Source organism: Mytilus edulis, chromosome 1, assembly GCF_963676685.1.
Source record: "Mytilus edulis chromosome 1, xbMytEdul2.2, whole genome shotgun sequence".
Taxonomy (NCBI): domain Eukaryota; kingdom Metazoa; phylum Mollusca; class Bivalvia; order Mytilida; family Mytilidae; genus Mytilus; species Mytilus edulis.
Window position 1 is genome coordinate 98,615,796 of NC_092344.1, and position 23,318 is coordinate 98,639,113.

The window sequence follows — 23,318 nt, forward strand, 5'->3', positions numbered from 1 at the left end:
ACTTTATAATTTGTTTCATTCAGAACAAGTAATCAGACAGTAGCTGAACAAAAAAAGATAGAAGAAGAACTTACTGCTCAAGTAGAACAAGCTAACTCAAGAATATCAGAGATTAACGTAGATCTAGAATCTATCATGGATCAATTAGGGGAGGCCAAAGTTGACAAACATGAAAGTGCTAGAGCTATGAAGAAAAAAGAACTATTAGATAACCTGAAAGGTTTATTTAGTGGTGTTGTAAGTTATATTGTGGAGTTGTTGGTTAACTTTGAGAAAAAAATAATTGGACCTTAATACTTTTGTGTTTGTGTTAAAAGACTATTATAATTTAGTATCAGGCACCAAAACCATGTGTCTAGTTCAAGAATATTCTTTTCAAAGCGTTTATTTTGTCAATTTAATACCATCCATCAACTCATATCTCTGAACTTGTTCTAAAATTCTATTTTACACTTGGTTGATCTTTTGTACGCACAATGTATTACATAATAGCTAAACATCTAAAACTTGATACTTTTAACAGCATGGTAGACTGATAGACCAGTGTGAACCCAGTCATAAAAGGTACCAGATTGCTATCACTAAAGTTTTGGGTAAATACATGGATGCCATTGTGTGTGATACAGAGAAGACAGCAAAAGATTGTATCCAATACATGAAGGAACAAAGAATTGATCCTGAGACATTCTTACCTCTTGACTATCTTGATGTACGATCTGTTAATGAAAAACTAAGGTAATTGATCCTGAGACATTCTTACCTCTTGACTATCTAGATGTACGATCTGTTAATGAAAAACTAAGGTAATTGATCCTGAGACATTCTTACCTCTTGACTATCTAGATGTACGATCTGTTAATGAAAAACTAAGGTAATTGATCCTGAGACATTCTTACCTCTTGACTATCTAGATGTACGATCTGTTAATGAAAAACTAAGGTAATTGATCCTGAGACATTCTTACCTCTTGACTATCTAGATGTACGATCTGTTAATGAAAAACTAAGGTAATTGATCCTGAGACATTCTTACCTTACCTCTTGACTATCTAGATGTACGATCTGTTAATGAAAAACTAAGGTAATTGATCCTGAGACATTCTTACCTCTTGACTATCTAGATGTACGATCTGTTAATGAAAAACTAAGGTAATTGATCCTGAGACATTCTTACCTCTTGACTATCTAGATGTACGATCTGTTAATGAAAAACTAAGGTAATTGATCCTGAGACATTCTTACCTTACCTCTTGACTATCTAGATGTACGATCTGTTAATGAAAAACTAAGGTAATTGATCCTGAGACATTCTTACCTCTTGACTATCTTGATGTACGATCTGTTAATGAAAAACTAAGGTAATTGATCCTGAGACATTCTTACCTCTTGACTATCTAGATGTACGATCTGTTAATGAAAAACTAAGGTAATTGATCCTGAGACATTCTTACCTCTTGACTATCTAGATGTACGATCTGTTAATGAAAAACTAAGGTAATTGATCCTGAGACATTCTTACCTCTTGACTATCTAGATGTACGATCTGTTAATGAAAAACTAAGGTAATTGATCCTGAGACATTCTTACCTCTTGACTATCTAGATGTACGATCTGTTAATGAAAAACTAAGGTAATTGATCCTGAGACATTCTTACCTTACCTCTTGACTATCTAGATGTACGATCTGTTAATGAAAAACTAAGGTAATTGATCCTGAGACATTCTTACCTCTTGACTATCTTGATGTACGATCTGTTAATGAAAAACTAAGGTAAATAATCTAAGATAACTATTGAAGATAGTTGCTTCAGGTTTTAAGCTAAATTTTATATGCTTATAAAAATGTTTTTTACACTGGAGAACTTCAATATTTTATATTCATAAACACATAGTAATGATTCTATCATGCCATGATCTTTGCTTGTGTTAACATTGTTAGGCATTATATTTGTTAAATGTTGATATATAATATATATATATATAATGCCTAGCCAGGTTAAATGTGCATGAAGCATGGCTAAAAGAATTATTTCTATTCTTAAAAGAAAAATAATAACTTATTTATTTATTTATTTTAACTTAATAAGTCAGGAATATGACAGTTCTTGTCCATTCGTTTTTGATGCGTTTTGTTATTTGATTTTGCCATGTGATTATGGACTTTCCGAATTGATTTTCCTGTAAGTTCAGTATTTTTGTGATTTTACTTTTTATCAATATTAGACACACAGCAACAATTTTGTTTTCAAAATGTAAAAAAAAATGTAAAAAAAAACCAATCTTTGACATGATTATAAGATCAGCAGATGAATGTGAAGATTGATTTTAATTTATTTCCCGCAAGAAACACCAACAAAATGTCCATTTTGATCTCCAGAATTCTCCAAATGTTAAGTGACATTGCAGTTTTAAATGTGATGTCAATCATGTGCGCTCCATGTTTCTTTTACGATTAAGCAAAAAAAAAAACCATTGTTTTAGAATTTAAAATGTTTGATTTTTTTTGTTATATCAGTCCACCATGTCCACTGCAAAACACAGATTCCAAAGACAATCAAAAATATTAAAGAATATGGATATGAATTTATTTAGAAACACATTTCAAGTGAAATAGAGAATCCATCTGATTAAAAATGTAATTTACTAAAACTTATACTCTTCTACAGAGAAATTCAACAAGTTAATTCAAAATTATAAACTGAGAAAATTGTATGAAAGTCCTTGTATGCAGTATGTTATGAACTGAAAAATAAACAGCTTCATACTTTTGCAGAGAAATTCGAGAACCAAAGAATGTGAAGTTAGTGGTAGATGTTATAAGATACAATCCTCCCTCCATTAAAAAGGCTTTACTGTTTGCTTGTGGTAATGCTTTAGTATGTGAAACAGTGGAAGATGCTAGACATGTGGCTTTTGGTACTCATGAGAGACACAAGGTATAAATAGCAAAATGATGAATTAGGCCACGGTTTTTTAATTTGTTGGTTTACGGATTTTCTCCATGAAAAAGTCGGGTCGGTCGGTCGGAAAAAAAAAGAAAAAAAAAGATCTGTCAAGACATAAAACTGATATGCAAAATAAACTGATATATATATATTTCACCTTTCTAATAATATGTTTGTCATACTATTTTGTCATCATTCTTAAATTTTAGTTCGATGAAATAGTATTTCTCAGCTGTAATAAACATCGCATGACATTGTCTAATAATTTCCGGTAAAAAAGGGGTGCATGGACATAGACGAAATTAAATCGTCATTTCACAAACAAGAAAAAGAGATTCATGTCGGTAGCTCTTAATTAAAACTTGGTGAATAGTAATTAGCACGAAAACTGATAAAGATAAAAATGTAAAAACGTCGTACGAAAATAAGTTTCAACACGCGTGTCAAAAACGTAATAGACTCGTCCACTGGAAAAACGAGAATATCGGGTTAAATAATAGTTGTCATGCATTCCCGTTTTTTTTTATCCAAATGGAACATATTTTTTTATTATCTATGAAAACAAGAAAATTTCAAATGATTTGTTAAAATTCAGAACTTTTACTCGGTGTCTTGAACTTCCACCTGTCCACATTTGGACAAGTCTATTTCTATGAGAACAGGCATCTTACGGACTGGTGACAAATAAAGGAAACGAACTTATTGTGTAACTAGTTTTAAACACAGATTTCGTTCCGCAAAATTATTTGCGCAAACAATATTTCAAGGTCATTAATAATTGATTTGTCTATTTTTAGAAACGTAAACTGAAAGTTTCATTTTTTCACAACAGAAAGTGTCATCACTTCTGTATTAAGTGATTTATGCATTTCCTTTCATAAAAAAAGGACATTTTAATTATTTTTCAGGGATAATGCATTTGTTAGGGTCGGCGGGAATAAAAAAGCATGAAAAGTCAATTTTATTTTTATTCTGGAAATCAGCAAAATCGGGTCGGCGGATCCGTAAACCAACAAATTAAAAAATCCTGGCCTTAGGAGAGAGACAAAAAATTAAATATAACGGAAACTTAATTATGGCATGTAGGAATATATTTCAACCTAAATATGTACGTGTATATGAGAATATAAAGAAATTGTCCTGTTAATTAATATTCAGAATTTCTTGAGATTTGAAAAAAATATATCATACAAATATTATGCAGACCCATTTAATGGGCATAAGACTTGCATATTTACATTTTTCTCACACAAATAATATTACTCCCTTTTTCAGGAGCTTTTGAAAAAGCATGAAAATTGTGAAAGGCACTGAAATCTCACTTATTTATTTATTTTTATGCCCCACCTACGATAGTAGAGGGGCATTATGTTTTCTGGTCTGTGCGTCCGTTTGTTCGTCCGTCCGTCTGTTAGTTCGTCCGTCTGTCCCGCTTCAGGTTAAAGTTTTTGGTCAAGGTAGTTTTTGATGAAGTTGAAGTCCAATCAACTTGAAACTTAGTACACATGTTCCTTATGATATGATCTTTCTAATTTTAAAGCCAAATTAAACTTTTGACCCCAATTTCACGGTCCACTGAACATAGAAAATGAAAGTGCATGTTTCAGGTTAAAGTTTTTGGTCAAGGTAGTTTTTGATGAAGTTGAAGTCCAATCAACTTGAAACTTAGTACAAATGTTCCCTATGATATTATCTTTCTAATTTTAATGCCTAATTATATTTTTTATCCAATTTCACGGTCCATTGAACATGGAAAAATGATAGTGGGAGTGGGGCATCCGTGTACTTTGGACACATTCTTGTTATTGATTAATTCTATTTTTAAAGTATTTAAATGGAATATAAAATATGTTTAATTTATAGCTTGTATTTTAATGAATAATATGAAGATGTTTAATTTACATCATTTTCCTTCACAAGATTGTTTATCCAATATCTATTTATCTGATTTCACATGAACTTTAGTAAAGATGTATGATATCCCAATCTATTTTTCAGACTGTTGCTTTAGATGGTACCTTATTCCAGAAATCTGGTGTAATCTCAGGTGGTGCTAGGTAGGTCTTATCATTTGTTATAACTATAGAAATTTATCTTAACTTTTGTGAATGGTTCCACTCTCTTTGATTCGTTTAAGTTGTTTCATTTTTACCAAAAACAAAAAAAATATACAGAAAATGATAATTGCTTTTATTTATTTTTGTGGTTGGTATCTCATAATACAATATGGAAGTACAACACAAATGCTGCTTATCTCCAAGAGCTGTAATTTGTGGAAGCATGTCATCATGAAAGAACTAGATCATTATACACTTTAGTACAAAAAATAACATAAATATCTACAGACATACTGTACTAAAAGAACAGACAGCTGTTACATTTTAGAAGGGAAAAATGATGGACAGTGGTAACACTTAATGTTCAGGCCACTGAGTGGCAGGGATATTAAAACAAAAACTATCACAAAAGGTTATTTGTTGATTGTTCTCAATCAGTTTTAAAAGTAACTATTTATAATGAAAAATATATTATATAATAGTTAAAGATGGACAAAAAATTGATGGTGTTAATCAAACTTCTTTATTTTTTGTAAACGAACATAAATAGCCAACATTATAATATTTTGTCCCAAGATAATAGCAATAAGATTATTGTCCATTGCAGTGATTTGAAGGCGAAAGCAAGAAGATGGGATGAGAAACAGTTAGGGCAGCTAAAAATAAGAAAAGAAAAAATAACTGATGAATTAAAAGAACACTTGAAAATGAAGAGGAAGGAATCAGAACTTAGCACATATAGATCTCAGATTAAAGGCTTAGAAACACGTCTAAAATACTCAATTACTGACAGAGATAACACAGTATGTATGCTTTATCTGTCAATAAAAGTATTTTGTAAATTAGTTTCATAGATCCTTGGTGGTTTTAGTTTGTCCTCACACAATTTGATAGTTACTGGCTACTTAAACTGAAAAAAGAATACATTCACCAAAACCTTTGCCTGTCAACTGTTTCCCCAACAGAAAAATATTATTGCAACAAGAAATTCAATTACAATATAATCTTTATAGTTCATTTAGAAGTGAAACGGTTCAAATCAAACGGTTACCTCAGCACTAATCATATATTCAGTACAATTACTGTTTTACATATTTTTACTATGACTGCTTTACACTGTGAAAAGCATTATTTTCTATAATCTTTAACTTTTAATGTTTTACATAGTTTGCATGTTAAAGTATTTGCTATTTTAAGTTAATATTTGCTTTAGATTATCAAAATTACAATAAGGCAAGACATATGTCAGTGTCAACAGTTTATTTATAATAATGATTTTTTTTGTTTTTTTCAGATGAACAAGAATGTATCATCAATAGAAAGAGATGTAGGCCAGTATAATGAAATGTTAAAACAGTTTGCTGTAAGTTGACATAAACAAAATGAAAAAGAATCGATATGGTTTATTAATTCAAGGTTCAAAATCACTTCATGAACTTTAGAAAAGGAACATCACTTTGTTGCTGTAATGTATCTTAAAGTTGTAGCGAGGTCTATAACATGTTAAAATAAAAGTCAAATCGTAATGCATATTCAGTGTATCCCTTGCAATGGTGGAAGTTTCTACTCATTATTATAGATTATTTTTAATTTGTTTCTGTTGAAGAAATCTTGAAGGGTAATATAAACCAATTTAATTCTTTAACAGGCTAAAAAATCTAACAAAAACTATCATAGTAAGCCTGACAAACTGTTGACCAGTTTATTGTCGAGTCTGCAACTTTTGTTGCAGAAAGCTCGACATAGGGATAGTGATCCGGCTACCGCAGTGGCGGCGAACTTCTTAAAAGCTTTATATTTTACAAGGTGGAAGACCTGGATGCTTCATACTTTGTATATAGATGCCTCATGTTACGAAGTTTCCGTCAGTCACATGTCCAATGTCCTTGACCTCATTTTCATAGTTCAGTGACTACTTGAAAAAAAAGTTAAGATTTTTTGTATTGTTAAATTCTCTCTCATTATAAGTAATAGGATAACTATTTGGTATGTGCGTACCTTGCAAGGTCCTCATGCCTGTCAGACAGTTTTCACTTGACCTCGACCTCATTTCATGGATCAGTGAACAAGGTTACGTTTTGGTGGTCAAGTCCATATCTCAGAAACTATAACTTATAAGCAATAGGTCTAGTATATTCGGTGTATGGAAGGACTGTAAGGTGTACATGTCACACTGACAGGTGTCATCTGACCTTGACCTCATTTTCATGGTTCAGTGGTTATAGTTAAGTTTTTGTATTTTGGTCTGTTTTTCTTAATACTATATGCAATAGGTCTACTATATTTGGTGTATGGAATGATTATAAGGTGTACATGTCTATCTGACAGGTGTCATTTGACCTTGACCTCATTTTCATGGTTCAGTAGTCAGTTAAGTTTTTGAGTTTTGGTCTTTTTTTCTAATACTAATTGCAATAGGTCAACTATATTTGGTGTATGGAAATATTTTATGATCTATATGTCTGTCGTGCAGGTTTTATTTGACCTTGACCTCATTTTCACGGTTCATTTATAAGTGTAAAGTATTTGTGTTTTGGTCTGTTTTCTTAATTTATAAGCAATAGGTCAACTATATTTGTTGTATGGAAGAATTGTTAGCTGTACATGTTTGCCTGGCATGGTTCATCCAACCTTGGCCTCATTTTCATGGTTCATTGATCAGTGTTTTAAGTTTTCTTGGTTAATGTTGAGTTTATGTGACAGTTGTAATAAAGCTTTGTATTTAGGACTATCAACATAATATCAATGATTAGTAAAGAAGGCGAGACATTTCAGTGTGTGCACTCTTGTTACAATATTTATATATATATATATATGTGTATATATTTCAGCCAAGAATGGCAGAACTGGAAAGAAAAATGAAAGAACGAGGGGATGCTATGAAAATTATAAAAGATAAAATGAACAGAGTGGAAGATGAAGTATTTTCTGAATTTTGTTCTCAAATTGGAGTTGAAAACATACGGTGAGTGGTAGTTAAACTACTCTCTGTATAACATGTATTTAAGAAAATGTAAGACTTTCAATCATCAGTTCGTTATGCCACACCTAGGGCATAATAATCCTTCGTCCATCTGTTTGTCAATCTGTTCTGCTTCAGATTGAAGATTTGGTTAAGGTAGTTTTTGATGAAGTTGATGTCTAAACAACTTAAAACTTAGTACACATGTTCCCTATGGTATAATCTTTCTAATTTTAATGCCAAATGAAAGTTTTGACCCTAATTTCAATTTTCAAGGTCCACTGAACGTAGAAAATGATAGTGTGAGTGGGCATCTGTGTACTGTGGACACGTTCTTGTTTCTGTTATTGAATACATTTAGTGCATTAAAGATTTTCATACATCAAGGGGGCTCGGAGAATAAACTGTCCTCTATATCTAGTTTTCACAAATCCTCCCATCTAGGGGCTAGTACCAGTTTCTGACGTTTAGAATTATCCATAACAATATGAAACACTTATTCAGATAATTCTGTTTAATTTCATATGAACAACATCCTCAACATAAACAGTATCTGCATGCTTGTGGAATTGTATCCTTTGAGACCTTCAGTTTATTTTGGGTTTAATGAATATTTTTTTATATATCAGACAATATGAAGAAAGAGAATTACAGATACAGCAAGAAAGGGCAAAGAAAAGACTGGAATTTGAAAACCAGAAGTTCAGACTTCAAAATCAAATAGAATTCGAAAGATCAAGAGATACAATAGGTATTATATTTACATAATTTTTCAACTTATTAAAAATATGATGATACCAATTAAAGAAAAACTAGATGCTACTCATTAAATAATGCTTATGGTTACTGAAAGCAAGCTCAAAGTGGGAATCTGCTAAAGGCTATTCAAGAAAAAAAATTAGAGGAGGGGGCTAAGAAAAACTTTATACTACACCACCTTAATTTTATTTTCATTTGGAACTCAATTGTATTAGCCTCAAACTCCTGCCCACAGAAAAAAACATATATCATGTGGAGCCCAAACTTTTAATATATTTTTCCATTAATAGCACTGATACACAATTAAGGCCTTCTTATGATAGATATTACGGGCGCAGGACATTTGAGCAAAAAAAATAAAACTACTAGGGGACATTTGAGCGCCAACATTAGAGCCCATTTAAGCGGCGGATTAATCCACTCACCTGTATTTTCGATAGCCCATTTTAGCGAATATTTACTTGGTTGAATAATGCTCACCTTACTATATATACCATAAACAGTAATTTACATTGGTTTAATGTTTAAGTTGTTTATATATTCATCATAGAAATTTCAGGCTAGAACAGACTTTTAACATTTGATTTAACCTTTAAGACTTTTAGTGCTGTATTTTAATTGAAAAGTTTTATTAGGGCCCCGCTTTCAGGCGGTTCGCCCTATAGTGATCAGTCTGTCCGTCCGTCCATATCTAGAGAACCATTATGATTTCATACTTTATACTTTACATGTTTATTAACCACCACCAGAGGGCGTGTCATGATGTATGTACAACTTCCTAGGTGAAAGGCGGGTCGCCCTATAGTGATCAGTCTGTCTGTCCGTCCGTCTGTCCGTCCGAATCTAGAGAACCATTATGATTTCATACTTTATACTTTACATGTTTATTAACCACCACCAGAGGGCGTGTCATGATGTATGTACAACTTCCTAGGTCAAAAGGTCAAGGTAAAAAAACTTTGGTTTCAGTTGACAACCCTGTGTCCTGTGGTGAAGATCGTGTCCGCTCTATATCTTGAGAACCGTTATGATTTCAAAGTTTATACTTGACATGTATATGAACCAACACCAGAGGGTGTGTCATAATTTATGAACGACTGCCTAGGGCAAAGTTAAAGGTCAAAAACTTTGGTTTCAGTTGACAACCCCATGTCCTATGGTAAAGATCGTGTCCGCTCTATATCCTGAGAACCGTTATCATTTCAAAGTTTATACTTGACATGTATATAAACCAACACCCAAGGGTGTGTCATAATTTATTTACAACTTCCTAGGTCAAAGGTCAAGGTCAAAAACTTTGATTTCAGTTGACAAACCCATGTCCAGACCTATGGTAAAGATACAATTTTTTAATGCACATTATTCACAGCGGGGCCCAAGGAGATGGCTCCCATCTCAATGATATCTAGTATTGTTTTATGTTGTGCTGTCTTGAGTCTATTAGTGCTGTATTTTAATGGACATGTTTTATATTGTGCTGTCTTGAGTCTATTAAACATTTTTTAATTTATTATATATTATTTATTTACTATAAAGGGTTAAAAATATTTCACTAAAATGGGCTTTGACAATTTTAATTTTCTCTAAAATGGGTTAAAATTCTGGCGCTCAAATGGGCTCTACTTTGGCACCTAAACATGCTATTTTTTCGCTCGAATGTCCTCCACCGAGATATTACAACATTAATGAAAATATGTATTTATGTCACATGTGTGACAAACATATACAATGTAATTGTAGAAGAGTATCATCTAATTTTTGTTTATGAAAAATATGTAACTTGAAAAATGTATATTTAAACTTGTAATTGGAGAAAACCATCCAGTTTCAAACTTGTCAAACTATAGTCTGTCCATTATGTAAAAGAAATGAATAATTTAGGAAATATTTTTATATCTTGCTGAAAAGATCTGTAATTGTCAACTGTATTGTATATTCTCAGCCGTTGGCTGGCCACTGATGCTATTGTGTTGTGTATATTTTTTTAATGTATATATTCTTCGAGCTGTATTTTTTATAAATATTACGAATAAAATTATTATTATTGTATATAGCTTTATGTTTCCCTCAAAGAATTGCTTATGTACTAGAAATGTTTTAGTGAAGATATTGATTATTATATGAATTTTTCAGTAAATGTGAAAAAATGGGAAAAGGCTGTACAAAATGATGAAAAAGAATTAGATAAAGTAAAAAATGATGAATCACGCCACATGAAGGTTTGTTTTGTTTTATCCTTAAAAGGTTACAAAATAAGAATAATATAACACATTGTGTTTTGATTATTAATTTTTATACGACCGCAAAAAGAATTTGCGTCGTATAATGCTATCATGTCGTATAAAGCTATCATGTCGTTGTCGTCGTCCGTAAGACACATTTAGTTTCCGGACAATAACTTTAGTTTAAGTGAATGGATCTTTATAAAATTTACCAGAAGGTTCATTACTACTAAAGAAAGGTTGGGATTGACTTTGGGGGTTATGGTCCCAATAGTTTTGGAATTGAGGGCCAAAGAGTGGGCCCAAAATAAGCATTTTTGTAGTTTTCTATCAATAACTTGTGTTTAAGTGTATGAATCTCTCTGAAATTATACCACAAGTTTCCATACCTTGAAGGATATTTAGTATTGGTTTTGGGGGTTATGGTCCCAATAGTTAGGAAAAAGGGGGCCAAAAATAAGCATTTTTGTAATTTTCAAACAATAACTTGTTTACGTGTATGAATCTCTCTGAAATTATACCACAAGTTTCCATACCATGAAGGGATAGTTAGTATTGATTTTAAGGGTTATGGTCCAAATAGTTTAAGAAAAATGGGGCCCAAAATAAGCATTTTTGCAGTTTCTAACAATAGCTTGTGTTTAAACGATGAATCTCTCTGAAATTATACCACAAGTTTCCATACAATGAAGGGATAGTTAGTACTGACTTTGGAGGGTTATGGCTCAAAAAAAATTGGAATTAGGGGCAAAAAAGTGGGAAACTAGGTTTTTCTGGATAATTAAGACAATTTAAAAGCAGTGTAAGGGAGGTAATTCAAAATCATTTAACATACATTGTTGGGTATGTTCAAATTTACCTCCCTACTTGTAAATTATGTATAAAGAAATGTCAGGTTTTTGACTAATTACCAAAAAAATGGGGAGGGGGGGGGGTAGTTTTCAAATTTTTTCCCCCAAAAATTTTTCAAATTTGAAACGTTTGAAGAAGAAATCTTTAATTGCAAAATTAGATTTGTAAGATCTTGAAATTTGTTTTTAACCGGATTTTTGTGACAAAATTTTAATATGTTGTTACTGACAACTAAATGAAGGTCAAGTTCAATAATGGCGATTTTGACTTTTACCGTTCAGGAGTTATGGTTCTTGAAAGATTGAAAAATGGAGTTTCCAGTCGTGTCCGTGCATTTACGCATGAACTGTTCTACCAAAGCTTCCCAAATTTTAATATATTGTTACTGATGACAAAATGGAGGTCAAGTTCAATAATGACGATTTTGACTTTTACCGTTCTCACTTTCAGCATTCATCAGTTATGGTTCTTGTGATATTGCCAGGACACAAATAAATGTTAATAAATCCGGTTTGCTGTCGTTGTGACAGCCTCTTGTTGTGTAATAAACCCATATTATGTCAAAAATGTAATTACAATCCAAATTCAGAGCTGTATCAAGCTAGTAGATTACCTTAGCCGTATTTGGCACAACTTTTTGGAATTTTGGGTCCTCAATGCTCTTCAACTTAGTACTTGTTTGGCTTTTTAACTGTTTTGATCTGAATGTCACTGATGAGTCTTATGTAGACTAAACGCGCGTCTGGCGTATTAAATTGTAATCCTGGTACCTTTGATAACTATTTACACCACTGGGTTGATGCCACTGCTGGTGGACGTTTCGTCCCCGAGGGTATCACCAGCCCAGTAGTCAGCACTTCAGTGTTGACAAGAATATCAATTAAATGGTCATTTTTATAAATTTCCTGTTTACAAAACTTTGAATTTTTCGAAAAACTAAGGATTTTCTTACCCCCAGGAGTAGATTACCTTAGCCGTATTTGGCACAACTTTTTGGAATTTTGGGTCCTCAATGCTCTTCAACTTTGTATTTGCTTGGCTTTTTAATTGTTTTGACCTGAGCGTCACTGATGAGTCTTATGTAGACGAAACATGCGTCTGGCGAATTAAATTATAATCCTGGTACCTTTGATAACTATTGAATGTTTTGTCCATACTTGCCCCAACTGTTCAGAGTTCGACCTCTGCGGTCGAATAAAGCTGTGCCAGGCAGAGCACCTGGTTGTATTTAAACAGAAAGTTCATTTGGAAATTCCTGAATTTAATAAAAAAAGTTAGTAAAATTGTATAAAGTGAACAAAAGCATATCGGAGAAAACTTTCACTTTCACAGTTTGATTCATTGTTACCGGCATGAAATCTACATTGCATATGTTTTGTAACTCTAGTTGGTATACCCTCTATTGCTCTCATATATGTAATGAAGCTCTAGTTAAACATTATATTGCTTAATATTGTAGATCATAGAAGAAGAAATGAGTAATCAAGAAAGATTCAAGTCACAGAAACTTACTCTTAAGTCACAAGTTGATGATTTTGAATCAGAAGTAAATGAAATTAAGAAACGACTGTCATCTCAACAGAAAGAGGTATCAGCTGCACAGAAACAGATCTCTTCAGTAGAAACCAAGTTAGAACAGAAGAGAGCAGAAAGACACAGTCTTTTAAAAGCTTGTAAGGTATGTAATTTACAAAATGAACAGAAGCGAGCAGAAAGGCATTGTCTTTTGAAAGCTTGTAAGGTGTGTAATTTACAAAATGAACAGAAGCGAGCAGAAAGACGCTGTCTTTTGAAAGCTTGTAAGGTATGTAATTTACAAAATGAACAGAAGCGAGCAGAAAGACACTGTCTTTTGAAAGCTTGTAAGGTGTGTAATTTACAAAATGAACAGAAGCGAGCAGAAAGACGCTGTCTTTTGAAAGCTTGTAAGGCCAAAAAAAAATATATGTCTGTTTCCTGCTTCCAAGGCAAATAAATCAGGGTCGGTAGGTCGGGATTTTTATTTTCGCCGCAGGTAAAAAAAAAAAATTGTCCAGAAAAAAAAAAACATTTTTTTTATTTTTGCACTCCCTGTCAGATTTGCAGTCGGTTTCATGTCATGTTTGGTTAGGGTCCTGTACCCCAAAATGATTAAATCCCTTTAAAGAAGCTTTATTTGAATAATCCTCCCAGTGCTGACATTTTTTAAACCTTAATTGTAGCACATTTGTGCGGGGAGCAGCCATTTTGATTGTTTGGGCATAGTAAAATACGGATCTGGATCGGACCGGAAATGATTTTTTCCGGACCGGAAACGCTTTTTTTCCGGATTCGAATAAAAAGATCTAGGGTAGCACTCCACAGTTAGGTGTGTAGTTTCGCATTTTGGCCCCTGTGGATTTTTCAAATATGAGAGCTAGTGTGCAATAAAATTCATTTTTGGATAGCTGAGTATTAAAATAGCCTTTGTATTGGGTTTATATGAACATCAAGAGTATGTAATGTATGCAATATAGGCTGTTTTCTGTATGACAGTCCGTATTTGCATGTCCCTACCATACATTGGTCCGGCAATTATTGTAATGTTTTTTTCCAACTTTTTATCGCACGAACTTTGTGATTGGATTTTACGAAAAAATGAGGCGAAAGACACCCATTTTTTATTTGATCATTAGGAAGATTTATGAAAACAGTTTCTAAAAAGGTATTACTCAAAGGCATTGAAATTCTGGTTTGATCAAAATTTTTGGGGGATATGTGACATGTCCACCCCCCTTTTTGCAATATTTTATGGTAAATAAATGCAGAATGTTGCCATGGATACACATAAAAGGAATTTATTTTCACTCTTTTAACTTTTGAAAATCAAATCTATGGAATATACTGATTACATACATATGCACATGTACAACACAAACAGTTAGGTTAATATATTAGAAATCCAGGAATAGGAGATGATAAAACATTTTGTGGCTCATTTTTAATTTTATTTTCTAACTGTGGAGTGCTACCTTATGGCACATCAGAAAGCACAGAAATGCACTTTTTAAGATAAAATTGACCACAAATTTTTAGTCTTTTATGTTCTTGTTTTAGTTCTGAAGGTAAAAAATCTGCTAGGAATGCAATTTATGTTTATTTTATTGTTTACTGTCCTTAGCAACCAAATATACACATTTTGACACTTAGACATGTTGCGGTCTTAAATTTGTACTCCATTAGCTTCGCCATTGTAACCAAAGATTGCGCTTTATATGATATCCTCAGAATGTATCGCTTTATATTTTTGAATGCGAATAAGTCAAATAAACATTTTTAGCAGGATTTTATATTATAATTTGGCATTAATTAAATTTAATGATGCCAGTACTGCTAGAAATTTATACCCTGCTTGAGAGCTTCTAAACCATGGTTAGGTATGCTATTTACAGCAAAATTGACCTATAGGTGCTTTCAAATACCTAAGAATTGTACAATTTGTCCTCTTTTAAGGTAATTTTATGATTTTAAATTAAGATAATGGGAAAAGTTTTAGAAATTTACCCAAAAATGAGACAGACTTGAAGTTTTTCACTATGATCCAGCATTTATTTTTAAATCACTTTTTGTCGCGTTTCAACATCAACTGCTAACCTTCATAAAATCTTTATTACTGAACCAATTCTAAAAACTAAGGTACCATTTTCATCGTAACAGCTGGTAGAACACAGAAAATATAATAAAAATTGAGGCAGGAGGGGAAAAATTTCACCTTAAGGTAGCACTCCACAGTTAGGTGTGTAGTTTCGCATTTTGGCCCCTGTGGATTTTTCAAATATGAGAGCTAGTGTGCAATAAAATTCATTTTTGGATAGCTGAGTATTAAAATAGCCTTTGTATTGGGTTTATATGAACATCAAGAGTATATAATGTATGTAATATAGGCTGTTTTCTGTATGACAGTCCGTATTTGCATGTCCCTACCATACATTGGTCCGGCAATTATTGTAATGTTTTTTTCCAACTTTTTATCGCACGAACTTTGTGATTGGATTTTACGAAAAAATGAGGCGAAAGACACCCATTTTTTATTTGATCATTAGGAAGATTTATGAAAACAGTTTCTAAAAAGGTATTACTCAAAGGCATTGAAATTCTGGTTTGATCAAAATTTTTGGGGGATATGTGACATGTCCACCCCCCTTTTTGCAATATTTTATGGTAAATAAATGCAGAATGTTGCCATGGATACACATAAAAGGAATTTATTTTCACTCTTTTAACTTTTGAAAATCAAATCTATGGAATATACTGATTACATACATATGCACATGTACAACACAAACAGTTAGGTTAATGTATTAGAAATCCAGGAATAGGAGATGATAAAACATTTTGTGGCTCATTTTTAATTTTATTTTCTAACTGTGGAGTGCTACCTAGGGTCAGGAGGTTTGAGTTAGGGTCGGTCGGGAAACAGGAAACAGACATATATTTTTTTTTGGCCTAAGGTGTGTAATTTACAAAATGAACAGAAGCGAGCAGAAAGACACTGTCTTTTGAAAGCTTGTAAGGTGTGTTATCTACATATGGTGTGTGCTGCAAATAGTTCTTCAATAGGTCATTATTTTCTTCTATAAGAAATTATAGAATAGTGTTACAGTGTTTTAAAAGTTTCAAATCAGCATGACGAGATGTGCTTAGCATGCCTTCATTTGAACAGGTTATATTTAAGTTGACGCAACAACAAACAAAAAGTGATGAAGGTTGTACTCAGCAGTAGTTTGCACAGTAGTTAAATTTCTCAAGGTCAATGGTTTATATTTCAGATTGATGATATAAAGTTACCTCTGTCAAAGGGTACAATGGATGATATCAGCCGAGAGGATGAACCATCTAGTGCTGTTGATCCCCCATCAGAAAGTACACCAGCTGACAGTATGAGTAGTCAGGGAGCTAAATCAATATATGCTAAAGAAGCACAGATTACTATTGATTATAGTTCAGTGGATGATGATTTGAAGGATGTAAGTATATTGCAGAGGTTACTTCATATAGATATGACCATGCTTATTTTTAGGATGTAACACTTTTCACGATTTTCATCATTTATCAAATTCCAAGGAAGCAAAATTTTCAAATTTTTTTTCTTCTCTTAAACCTTGGTATTAGGAAGTCACAAATTTTAAAAAGGACTGACATAGTAATGTGTAACTCTAAACAGAATAGCCATGGGGGAAAAAAGTTTCAAAAATTATGTTCTTTGAGAGAAAAAATTTAATTGAAAATTATATGTCTATTAGTCTTTACTAAATCTTGAATATGCTTTTGCAAATGATCTTATAGTTATTGTTATTTAATATGAACTATTACAGTTGGATAGTGCTGAAGAAATTAAGAAGACAATGACACAGTTAACAAAGAATGTGACAGACATGACTTCCACTTTACAGAGAATTAATGCTCCAAACATGAAAGCCATGGAAAAGTAGGTTACATTTTTACTATGAAAAGGAAAAGGCCCACTTTTGATTCCAAATTTAGAAATTTTTGGAAACAGAAATAATTCCTAGGTAGATTGGATTTTGGTTCTTGCCTATATGAAGCAACTGGTACACGTTGACTATTGAATCTGACAAAAGTTTATCACACAATTATACTAAATAAGGATGGCAGATGAAGTAAAAAACTCAAATATATCTATTCTGTATCTTCAATTTTTCAGTTATGAAAGTTTAATTCTTTCAGAAAAAATAGATTTAACTATTTTTCGAGTTATAGTGCTCGTTAAAAGTTTAAGATAAGTTATTTAATTTTGCTGGTCGTTTCAATTTTGATAACAGTTATAAGTGTTTAAATCTCTGCAATACACTTCCAAACAATCTTATCAGACAGAAGTTTTCTTATTAATCAACTGGTCCATAGAAAAATTATATTGCCAAGTTATTTTCTGCAACCGATGTAAAGTTTTCTGTAACGAAAAAGGTAAGTAAGCCAGTAATACTTACTAGATTATGATTAGATGGTTAAAGCATGTTGATGTTGTATACCTGGAATTGTCAGGGGGAATTTTTACTATGACTCATAGTTAAGTATATATGTGTTGTTTTCTACTCATAGTTAAGTATATATGTGTTGTTTTCTACTCATAGTTAAGTATATATATTTGTTGTTTTAAGATTGGATGGTGTAAGAGAAAGATTTCAAGAGACTTCTGATGAATTCGAAAATGCCAGGAAAAGAGCCAAGAAAGCAAAGCAAGCATTTGAGAAAGTACGGAAAGAGAGATATGACAGATTTATGGCATGTTTTGAACATGTGGCCACAAGAATAGATGAAATTTACAAGGTAAGTTGCTGTAACATACTTAATAGCTTATTACAACATTTGGTATCGACATGACCTATTGAGTTTCATCTATTTAAAGACAAGGTACAATGTCATTTTTATGAACCCTTAATATATCATCTGATTGTAATTTGTTATACCCCCGCTTTAAAAAAGGGGGGGTATACTGTTTTACCTCTGTCTGTCAGTCCGTCCCATGAAACTTTCGTCACTTTTTTCTCAGGAACTACACATCCACCTTTTCTGTAATTTGGTATCAACATTTATATATGTTAGCCATACCGTGTGATGCGTTTTCAGATTCATCACTTGACAACTTCCTGTTTACCGAACACTTGTATGATTTTACACATGATAGCCAAGTTGAAAATTTTCGTCACATTTTTCTCAGGAACTACACATCCACCCTTTCTGTAATTTGGTATCAACATTTATATATGTTAGCCATACCGTGTGATGCGTTTTCAGATTCATCACTTGACAACTTCCTGTTTACCGAACACTTGTATGATTTTACACATGATAGCCAAGTTGAAAATTTTCGTCACATTTTTCTCATCAACTACAATACAAGGATTTCTGAAATTTGGTTTCAGGATTTATATAAGTCCGCTATACCGTGTGATGCGTTTTCAGATTCATCACTCGACAACTTCCTGTTTACCGAACACTTGTATGATTTTACACATGATAGCAAAGTTGAAAATTCTCGTCACATTTTTCTCAGGAACTACAATACAAGGATTTCTGAAATTTGGTTTCAGGATTTATATAAGTCAGCTATACCGTGTGATGCGTTTTCAGATTCATCACTTGACAACTTCCTGTTTACCGAACACTTGCATATTTTTACACTATTAATATTATCCACTTGCGGCGGGGGTATCATCAATGAGCAGTAGCTCGCAGTTTCACTTGTTTAAATATGATATATTTTAAATAAATTTCATTTTGTATTATGCTGATTTGGTCCAAATTGTTCACCATAAGATGTTATGCTTCCCTCAAGGAAGTTGAGGGACTGTTAGAGTATATAGCAATACACAACAAAATTTAATGTCCAAGTTTTGCTCTCAAATACTAAATGACCCCATAAGCATTTATACTTTGTGTAAAGGTTCTTGAAGATTATAGCAGTTTTCCACACAAAAACTGATCAATATCTTATTTTTGATTTATATAACCATCTGCAGTTTTTGGAGGTCATCTGATACATGATGTATAGACAAAAATACACACAAAATGTTGATACATATTATCAAGTCCATTCATTGTTAATTGTTTACATTAGACTTTTTATAATTTTGATATATACATTTTATTATGTTTTAAGTCAAATATGAGTATTTGAATCCTATCAGTGAACATGAATTTGACAGCTAACACCTTTTTAAGAAACAGATTGTAATTAGGGAATATTAGTATTCTGTTATATGTTTTAGGCTTTATCAAGAAACCAGGGAGCTCAGGCTTTCCTAGGTCCAGAAAACCCAGAGGAACCCTACTTAGATGGAGTTAACTATAATTGTGTGGCACCAGGAAAGAGATTTCGACCTATGGATAATTTGTCTGGAGGAGAGAAAACAGTGGCAGCTTTAGCTTTGTTATTTTCAATTCACAGGTAAAATATAAAAATTTCAATTGATTTAAAGTACACAGACAAAATATTATCTACATAGCTTTTGATTATTTTAACCCACTTTAAAAAAGTGGGGGAAATATCTCTTGTCAGTCTGAACGTCCAAAGAATATTTTTCATCACATCTTTCTCAGGAACTTCATTACCAGATTTCTGAAATTTGGTTTCAGGGTTTATACATGTATGAGTCAGCTATACCGTATGATGTGTTTTCAGATTCTTCATTCAACAAATTTCTGTTTACCTTATACTTTTAATGGGCTGGGTATCATTTGTGAAATCAATATAAGCAATAATATGAGATTCCTTAATGTGATGTTTGGAATACACCTTATTGCTATTTGTCCGCCATTACTGTACATTACACAGGTTCCTGTAAAATTTTAACTTCATTAAACAAAATATTTGACGCCACAATTGAAAAGTGATTGTTGTATGACATCAATAGTTCAAGCGGGGCAGTTCTTGGGTCAGCTGGGAATAGCAATAAGGTATATGACCAGACCAAAAAAATCAATTCCTTGACTGATCAAGTATCACTTAATTCTTCTTCAATATTATTGTTGGTGTTAATGCAAATGTATAATTGTATCTAAGAAATAAATGTTTAATAAAAACAGTTTATGACATTTAAAGTAAATTTTGTATTACACAATCTGTTTCAGCTTCCAACCAGCTCCATTCTTCGTATTAGATGAGATAGATGCTGCTTTAGATAACACAAATATTGGCAAAGTAAGCTCTATTACTATCTTATTGTTTATTATTTATTCTGATTGTGTGATAAAACAAAAATGTCCAATCATTGATAGTAATATAATCTACATGTCTGCTTTCCTAATAGTTTTGATTTTCCAGTGTAATATTAATGCAAGACTTTATGATATAAAAGAGATATTAAAATGTTTTTATATAGAGATGTGTAAATACGTTACATAAAATAATCTAACATTTTTTTTTCAATAATCAGAAAATAACTAAAAAAACCGGCTATAATTTCTGAATTTTGATAACTTAAAAAGTTGTTTCCCAACATGACAGATGTTAACTATGTATTGAAGGCTATATTGCAACTACCTTGTTTGTTTGTCCAACAAATGTTAGGTCACACTTTTCCCATAAGCTACTCATGTTTCGTTATCAGCTTGAAGGTGATGATTGTAACATGTATAATTATTTCAGATTTGTCACACACTTGCTGTTAGCCAATCCTCTGATTTACAATAGGAGATATGCTTAGCACACCAACATTTGTATTCATTTTGACATTATTATCAGTTGCTAATGTTAATGATATTAATTTCTTTTGATCAGGTTGCAGCTTACATCACAGAGCAATCAAGAGCTTCCTTTCAGTGTATAGTCATTTCTCTGAAGGAAGAATTCTTTAACAGAGCAGATTCACTTATAGGAATTTATCCCGAGGTAAGTCATTCATTTTACAGAAGAGTTAAAAAGATATACTAGAAGCATAGGCATTTGTTCTTATCTATAAATCTGGGTTTTCTGTAATACAACCATGCACAGTGTTCTCCCCAGGCCGTTTTAGCGCTGCGCTATCACAATTTCCCGCTGTTCTATTGCACTGGCCGCAGCGCTATCCAACGCAAGTGTGTCGCTATATTTTTTTCGTAATTTTTTCAAATTCTCGCTTATTTTTCACATGGATCACGTGATAGACTGGTTTACTATTTCTAAGTGAATTATACCCGTTGTATTAAGTAACTACGCGGGACCAGTCTAATAAATTTTACAAAATGGCATCTTTGAAAGATCAAAATAAACAAAGATTTCAACATTGACATCTATTGTTTTAATTTAAAGAATATATAGAGGCATATATGCATGAAATGAGATGAAATAAATTGACTGCATTTCCCAACGACACTCAAACTTGTTTTACGATCTATGAACAAACGATGATTTTAAAAACGATCAAACACAGGGGTTTGTTACAATTTGCCGGGCTTACTATCCATACGAACCCCGAAAATGAACAAGTCTTTGAAGTATTAATTATCACCTATTCGAACTAATAATTGTTTAGTCACGATTCTACAGTAATGAATTTTACCATTTGAAAACAATTGAGAGGATATGATTAGAAAAACAAACCCTAAGCTGATACGACTTGAGAAATTCACTTTCTCAAGGTCCAGCTTGGATGAAGCCATTTGAATATTATAAAACATTAAGGTCAGAAAAATGAGAAATCATTGTTAAAAAATGTCAATTCCTGTCAACAGGTCAAACATCGTAAGGTTAACAGTACTATTCGTCAGTACACTGCTACAGTGGGTTACAAAACCAAACACAAGAGGCTGACAATGACTTTATTGTTGGTCCTACATGTTCTGCAACATCACCTGTTAGTGCTAAGAAATCTTCACATAGGCAGTCTGGTATAGACCCATCATGGAAAAAGACTTCTCCTTGGGTTTTATGCACAGATAATATGAGGATCATATGAATTTACAATGGAGAAAAAAGACTTCTTCTATATCCAGACAATAACATTAACAAACAAAGGGGTAACTTCCATGAGCATGATGAGGACATCATTACAAAAGAAAACATCAATAGCATAATATAAGAAAAACACATAACAAATCAATTACAAACAATCCGCACGCCGCGACAAAGTTACTGAGAATTGTCGAAAATTACGCGCTTACCACAGCGCTATCCAAAAATCCTGGGGAGAACACTGCATACATTTTGACAAAACGGATAATTGAAAAAGATCAAGTAGATTTCAGTGGTAATACACCTTATCATTATTTGTTTGTTATTACTAGACATCACACAGGTTCCCATAAAAATTTGACATCATTATACAAAATATCTGACGCCACATTAGAAAAGTGATTGTTGTATGACATTAAAAGTTCAAGCGCAACAGATTCTTGGGTCAGCCGGGAATAGCGATAAGGTGTATTAATCCAAGGACTCTTTTGCTAGGGAACTTGTATTCAGAACGCCTTGATTTTTAATTTATATACATGAAGGATACTTTTGTGTGGAATGGACAGGAAAAAGGTTACCATTTGAGATAGTTTTTCAGGGTTCAACACTATATTGAGTATGCATGTATAATGATAGTTTTTGGGAGAGGGGAATGGAATAGAAAACGGTACTCTATTGAGAAAAAAATTATATTTATACTACTAACAAAATATTGTAATTGTAATGATGTTGTTTGGGTTTTGTTATTGCTGGGGTCATTTCCATTTACAGCTAATACATTAATGCTAGCAAGACAAATCTTTGTTTGGCTTGCTTGCTTTGCTTGTATCAATGTTTGCTCAAGCATGGCAATTAAGATAGGCGGGGCTTCAGCTTGTATACGTCATACTTAAATTTTATTGGACGGTTATGTTTGAAGTTAAGGACACTAAATTTTAAACATCACAGGATGACAAATATAAAGCGCAATCGTAGAAATGGAAGCCAAAAAATGTATTTGTTTTTTCTCGAAGATATGCATTTTCATCATCCAACTGAAAAGACTGTCGTCAAGTAATTTTAGAAAAGCAAAATAACTATTCGAACACACCTACTCTGATTTAGTGATTCA

The 23,318-nt window shown here is 32.5% G+C and overlaps 1 protein-coding gene across 1 annotated transcript in view; it reads left to right on the top strand.

Annotated features, from left to right (window-relative positions):
• LOC139497509 (structural maintenance of chromosomes protein 1A-like) overlaps window positions 1–23,318 on the top strand; it is a 40,558-nt gene that overhangs the window by 13,809 nt on the left and 3,431 nt on the right. The window contains exons 11-26 of the mRNA XM_071285739.1: window positions 24–237; window positions 524–735; window positions 2,773–2,935; window positions 4,943–5,001; window positions 5,609–5,804; window positions 6,296–6,364; window positions 7,833–7,966; window positions 8,593–8,714; window positions 10,856–10,941; window positions 13,256–13,474; window positions 16,584–16,781; window positions 17,130–17,242; window positions 17,934–18,102; window positions 19,545–19,723; window positions 20,407–20,476; window positions 21,056–21,166. Of these exons, the coding sequence (XP_071141840.1) occupies window positions 24–237; window positions 524–735; window positions 2,773–2,935; window positions 4,943–5,001; window positions 5,609–5,804; window positions 6,296–6,364; window positions 7,833–7,966; window positions 8,593–8,714; window positions 10,856–10,941; window positions 13,256–13,474; window positions 16,584–16,781; window positions 17,130–17,242; window positions 17,934–18,102; window positions 19,545–19,723; window positions 20,407–20,476; window positions 21,056–21,166 (2,314 nt within the window). The remainder of the gene's footprint in view (window positions 1–23; window positions 238–523; window positions 736–2,772; window positions 2,936–4,942; window positions 5,002–5,608; window positions 5,805–6,295; window positions 6,365–7,832; window positions 7,967–8,592; window positions 8,715–10,855; window positions 10,942–13,255; window positions 13,475–16,583; window positions 16,782–17,129; window positions 17,243–17,933; window positions 18,103–19,544; window positions 19,724–20,406; window positions 20,477–21,055; window positions 21,167–23,318) is intronic.